This window comes from Asparagus officinalis, chromosome 1 (assembly GCF_001876935.1).
Source record: "Asparagus officinalis chromosome 1, Aspof.V1, whole genome shotgun sequence".
Classification (NCBI taxonomy): Eukaryota; Viridiplantae; Streptophyta; class Magnoliopsida; order Asparagales; family Asparagaceae; genus Asparagus; species Asparagus officinalis.
The window spans coordinates 131,316,588-131,323,356 of NC_033794.1; the positions used below are offsets into that span (position 1 = coordinate 131,316,588).

General features: G+C 42.2%; 1 protein-coding gene across 1 annotated transcript in view; it reads left to right on the top strand.

Annotated features, from left to right (window-relative positions):
- LOC109824337 (E3 ubiquitin-protein ligase UPL1-like) overlaps nt 1-6,769 on the top strand; it is a 23,369-nt gene that overhangs the window by 6,995 nt on the left and 9,605 nt on the right. The window contains 2 exon segments of the mRNA XM_020390946.1: nt 377-6,764; nt 6,767-6,769. The exon segment at nt 6,767-6,769 is cut by the window's right edge and continues 1,469 nt beyond it. Of these exon segments, the coding sequence (XP_020246535.1) occupies nt 377-6,764; nt 6,767-6,769 (6,391 nt within the window).

A 6,769-nucleotide genomic window follows, 5' to 3' on the forward strand; every position in this document is an offset into this window, starting at 1 on the left:
TTCACGGGAAGCATCCTAAAGGTTTCAGGGGTTTTGTGAAATTTACCCAAAAAGAGAAAGTATTATATGGATTTCTAATTCGATATATTGTATACCTTGGAAAATTGTACAAATAAGCACTTCTACAGTTCTTATGAAGTAACTTTGTCATCTCTTGTTTCTTAAACATTTTTGTGTTTATCAGTGAATCTTGTTCCTAATATGTTAATATAGTTCTACGAGTGAGTAGATTTAGTGGAATAAACCAAGTTTTTTTTTTTTTTTTTTTTGGGGGGGGGGGGGGACGGGAAACACCCTAAAAGGTTTCAGGGGTTTTGTGAAATTTACCCAAAAAGAGAAACTATATGGATTTCTAATTCGATGTATTGTATTGCAGCAGCATCTTTCATCTCTTCTAGCATCAACTGATGCTGATGTCTTTGAGGCAAGCCTCCAGACATTGGCTGCATTCCTGAAGAAACCTGCTGGGAAATGCTCTATTCGAGATGCTTCTTTGACGTCAAAGTTGTTTGCAATTTCACAAGGTTGGGGGAGCAAGGAAGAAGGTCTTGGGCTGATAGCTTGCTCTCTAATTAATGGGTGTGACTCAGTTGCTTCAGAGATAGGCTCTGCTCTCCATTTTGAATTTTATTCGATTGTTGATTCACCCGATAAGTCCACTGATGTAGGACACGGACAGGGTTTGCAAGTCATTCATTTGCCCAACATCAGTTTATCTAACGAAAATGATCTTGCAGTTTTGCATCAGTTAGTGCAGCAATATAATGTACCTCCCAAGTTCCGCTTTTCGCTATTGACGAGATTGCGATTTGCAAGAGCTTTTGGCTCTTTAACTTCTCGGCATCAGTACATTTGTATACGTCTGTATGCTTTTATAGCTCTTGTTCAAGCAAGCATTGATGCTGATGATTTGACATCCTTTTTTAACAATGAACCAGAGTTTATTAACGAACTGGTATCATTACTCAATTATGAAGATGAAGTTCCGGAGAAGATTCGAATTTTGGCAGTTCTGTCATTGGTGGCTCTTTGCCAGGATCGAACACGTCAGTCAACAGTTTTGGTTTCTGTTACATCTGGTGGTCACCGTGGAATCCTTCCCAGTCTTATGCAGAAAGCAGTAGAGAATATTACCAGTTGTTCTACAAAACTGTCTGTTGTTTATGTTGAAGCCCTTCTGTCTCTTGTGTCTGTTTTAGTTTCATCTACCCCAGGTTCACTAGCTTTACAAGAAGCAGGGTATATACCTACTATTTTACCCCTTCTGAAGGATACAAATATAGAACACCTTCAACTAGTGAGTACTGCTGTGCATGTCGTGGAAGGCTTCTTAGATTTTAATAACCCTGCTTCGGCATTATTCAGAGATTTAGGTGGTTTGGATGATGCCATTACACGCCTGATGATTGAAGTTTCTTGTATTGAGAAGGGCTCAAATAAAAATGAAGATGAATCTCAGTATAACCGCAAGGGCAAACAAGTAGTTGGTAGTTCATCTGAATTCGAGTTGCATCCACTTCATTCTGAAACATCGGTTTCTTATCACCGGAAGGTACTTATGAAAGCATTGCTTCGAGCAATATCACTCGCGTCCTATGTCCCTGGAAGCTCTGGTCGCATTGATGGTTCTGAAGAGAGTATATTGCCCCTTTGTCTAAGCACTATTTTTAGGAGAGCGAAAGATTTCGGCGGTGGAGTATTTTCACTTGCTGCAATTGTTATGAGTGATCTCTTACATAAGGATCCTACATGTTTTCCTGTTCTAGATGCTGCTGGTTTGCCACAGGCATTTCTTGATTCCATCACAAGTGGAGTTATCTGCTCTGCTGAAGCTGTAACATGTATACCGCAGTGCTTGGATGCATTATGCTTGAACAACACTGGCCTTCAGTTGGTGAAGGATAGTAATGCCCTGAGGTGTTTTGTAAAGATATTTACTTCCCAATCATATTTACGTGCCCTCAGTGGGGATACTCCCGGAAGCTTGTCTAATGCATTGGATGAATTACTGCGTCATGCATCCTCTCTGCGTGCTTTGGGAGTTGATATGCTTATTGAGATTTTGAGTACAGTAGCTGCTGTGGGGTCTGGGTTGGAGTCTAATGTTTCCAGGAACTCTCGGACCTTGACTTCTGCTCCTATGGAAATTGACCTTGAAGATGGCAAGTCAGTTTCCTCTGGTGAAGGGGACCAATCCAAGATGGGAAATTGTGAGCAGAAGACAGAGTCAACATCCGATGCTACAGTTTTGAGTGTGGAGTTGTTTCTTCCAGAATGTATCAGCAACGTTGCTCGTCTTCTTGAAACTATTCTTCAAAATGCAGATACTTGCCGTTTATTTATTGAAAAGAAGGGTATCGAAGCTGTTCTAAAGTTATTAACATTGCAGAAGATGCCTATTTATGTGCCAATTGGGCAGAACATATCTGTTGCATTCAAAAATATTTCACCTCAGCATTCTGCTGCTCTATCTAAGGCTGTTTGCTCCTCTATTAGGGAGCATGTTAAGATAACTATTGAACTCTGGGAAAATGTCAAGGGAGCAAAGCTTGCTGAGGTTGAATCTGTGAAGCAACTGGAAGTTTTGAAATCTCTTTCTAATCTAGAAGATTTGTTGTCACTCTCTAGTATTCTTTTGAAGGGTACCACTACACTGATCTCTGAGTTGGGATCTGCTGATGCTGATCTTTTAAGTGATTTGGGGAAGACTTACAAAGAAATTCTGTGGCAGATCTCTCTAACTAGTGATTCCAAGATAGAGGAAAAGAGAGAAGCTGATCAAGAAGCTGGAAGTGGAGAAGCATATGTTTCTAATGTTGCAGGAAGAGAGAGTGATGATGATGGGAATGTTGTTCCAGTAGTCAGATATATGAATCCTGTCTCAGTTAGGAGTTCTTCTGCTTCTCACTGGAATGGAGACCCGGATTTTGTATCTGTTGTACGTTCTTCTGGAAGTATTCATCGGCATGGCCGGCATGGATTATCTCGCATAAGAGGTGGCAGGTTAAGTCGTCAGCTGGATGCTTCGCTTACTGAATCAGAAGTTTCAATTTCTGCTCTGGATAATTTCGTATTGCAAGACACTAAAAAGAAAAGTCCGGCTACCCTTGTTTTAGAACTCTTGCTTAAACTTAATTTTACCTTGCGTTCTTTCTTTGCTGCCCTTGTAAAAGGATTAGCTGCTCGTCGCAGAGCTGATTCTAGTTCCCTGAGTCCAGCTTCTAAGAGCCTTGTGACAGCTCTTGCAAAACTTTTTCATGATGCTCTTAACTATCCAGGATATCCTACTGGTGGACTTGAGACCTGGTCCTTGAAATGTCGATATCTTGGAAAGGTTGTAGATGACATGGCTTCCCTTATCTTTGACAACAGGCGCCAGTCATGCAATGCTTCTTTGGTTAATAGTTTTTATGCAAATGGAACATTTAAAGAGCTTCTGACCACCTTTGTCGCCACCAGTCAATTACTATGGACACCACCATTCTCTGTTTCAACTCCTGGGCATGACCAAAGTATTACCATTGTGGGAAATAAGGTTTCTCATAATTCATGGCTTTTAGATACCTTGCAAAGCTATTGTCGCTTACTGGAATATCATGTTAATGCACCTTTACTTCTATCACCAACACAACCATCTCAAGCTCAACTTCTTGTTCAACCCGTTGCTGCTGGTTTGTCCATTGGACTTTTCCCTGTTCCTAGGGAGCCTGAGATGTTTGTTCGTTTGCTGCAATCACAAGTTCTGGATGCGATACTTCCTGTTTGGAATCATCCTATGTTCCCTAACTGCAATCCAGCTTTGATAACCTCAGTGATTTCTCTCGTAGCTCATATTTATTCTGGTGTTGGGGATTTAAAGAATGGTCATGGTGGTGTAGCAAGAAATGCTGGCCAACGGATAACTGCTCCTGCTCTTGATGAATCTACTATTGCTACCATAGTCGATATGGGCTTCTCTAGGGTGCGTGCTGAGGAGGCTTTGAGAAGCGTGGGGACAAACAGTGTTGAAATTGCGACAGATTGGCTGTTTAGTCATCCTGAGGAACCCGTACAAGAAGATATTCAGCTTGCTCAAGCACTTGCTTTGTCACTCGGAAATTCGTCAGAACCAACAAAGGATGATAACAGTGACGAGGCAAAGAATGCATTTACAGAAGATAAGGGTGCAGAGCCTCCTCCAGTGGATGATATACTTGCTGCGTCCATGAGGTTGCTGCTGAGTAGTGATGTAATTGCATTTCACTTGACTGATCTGCTAGTAACACTTTGCAACCGTAACAAAGGTGAGGACCGTGCAAAGGTGGTCTTGTATCTCATTCAGCAGCTTAAACTATGTCCTGCAGATTTTTCTAAAGAAACAGGTGCGCTTTGCCCAATCTCGCATATATTGGCTTTGGTGTTAAGTGAGCAGCAGCGAGAACTGCAGCCCTGAGAATGGTGTTATTCCTGCTGCCATTAGATATCCTGGGTATCCAGAAATGAACCTTCTGTAACAAAATCTGTTAGTGCTTTGTTGCTCATACTTAATTACATGTTGCAGTCTAGACCCAAGGTTCCTACAGATTTACCAGAAGGATCTTCTAAATCCTTATCCGATTCTTCTGTTGCGGATGTGTCTATAGCAATGCCGACATCTAATACTGAGGCAAAATCTGCAAACAACACGGAGAAGGATATATGCAATGTTTTTGAGAAGGTCTTAGGGAAATCTACTGGGTATATGACCCTTGAAGAGAGCCAAAGAGCAATGGTAACTGCATGTGAATTCTTAAAGCAGCAAGTTCCTGCAGTTGTTATGCAGGCTGTGTTGCAGTTATGTGCACGTTTGACCAAGATACATGCTATTGCCACACAATTTCTTGAATCTGGTGGTTTAGGTGCTCTTTTTAGTCTTGCAACAACCTGCATGTTCCCTGGTTTTGACAGTCTTGCCTCTGTAATTATCCGGCATCTACTTGAAGATCCCCAAACTTTGCAGACTGCTATGGAGTTGGAGATTAGGCAGACTCTCACTGGCAGTCATAGTCGGCATGCTGGTCGTCTTCTACCTCGGTCATTCTTGACACAAATGGCCCCTGTGCTATCCAGAGACCCTGAAATCTTTATGAAAGCTGCTGCTGCAGTTTGTCAGTTAGAGTCTTCAGGAGGGAGGACACATATCATCTTATTGAAAGAAAAAGAGAAGGACAAGGACAAGCTAAGAACATCTGGCAATGATGTTGTGACTCCATCTAGCGAGCCTGTTCGGCTGGCTGACAATAAGTCCAATGATACTCCAACCAAAAGTGCTAAGAGCCATAAGAGGGTTCCAGCGAGTCTCTATCAGGTCATTGATCAACTTCTAGAAATTATTATGAGTCATCCATCAGCTAAGAAACTTGAGGAATGTAGCGGTTCCTCTACTCCAATTGAAGTTGATGAATCAGTCATGAAGGAAAAGGGAAAATCGAAAGTTGATGAATTTGAAACTGCCTTTGATAACCCCTCAGAAAGATCTGCTTGGTTGGCAAAGGTGACCTTTGTCCTCAAGTTGATGAGTGATATTCTTCTGATGTATGTGCATGCAGTAGGGGTTGTTCTGAGGCGGGATTCAGAGGCATACTTGCGGGGCTCTGGTCAAGCAGGTGGCCCAGGGCATGGTGGTATTGTCCATCATGTATTGCATGAGTTACTCCCGATAGCTTTGGACAAAACAGCCAAAACTTCAGATGAATGGAAGGAGAAGTTGTCTGAAAAAGCATCGTGGTTCTTGGTTGTTCTATGTGGAAGATCTACTGAGGGGCGCAAGAGAGTCATTACTGAAATTGCGAAGGCCTTCTGTTCTTTCTCATGCATGGAAAAAAATTGTTCTAAAAGACTTCTGTTACCTGACAAAAAGGTTTTAGCATTTGCTGACTTGGTGCACTCCATTTTGTCAAAAAATGCTTCCAGTACTGTACCTGGTCCTGGCTGCTCCCCTGATATTGCTAAAACAATGATTGACGGTGGCATTGTACAATCGCTTTCCAGCATCCTTCAAGTGATTGATTTGGATCACCCAGATTCCCCGAAGGTTGTGAACCTGATACTGAAGGCTCTTGAGAATCTAACAAGAGCTGCCAACGCTAGGGATCAGGTGCGGAAGCTTGAAGGAAATGGAAAGAAACAATCCACTGATGTGCAGGAAAGATCTGAAGAACCTGCTGCTTCTAATGCTGGAAATGCACACGAGGATCAAAATGCAAGTCATGAACAGGAAATTGCTGTCACTGTTCAAACTGAAACTCAGGAAGTTCATGAGTCTTCTCATAATTTCAGAGATCTTAATGCAATCCAGAACCAAATGATGGGAGATGATATGAGAATTGACAGAGAAGAGAATTGTAATAATCCAGCTATGGAAGACGGAGCAGATTTCATGCGTCAGGATGGTGACGGTGATGCCCTACCAGTTACAAATGAGGTTGGGTTGGTTTTTCAGGTCGAACACCAGAGTGATGACGAAATGGGTGAAGATGAGGATATGGGTGATGATGGTGAAGAGGACGATGAAGAAGATGAAGAGGATGATGATGAGGATGAGGATATAGCAGAAGGCGGGGCTATGGTATCTCTTGCTGATATGGATGTGGAGGACCATGATGATATTGGTATGGGTGATGAATATAATAATGATATGTTTGATGATGATGGTGATGATTTTCCTGAGAACCGTGTTATTGAGGTGAGGTGGAGGGAGGGCTTAGGTGGCTTAGACCAGTTTCGAGTTCTAAGGGGACCAGGAGATACA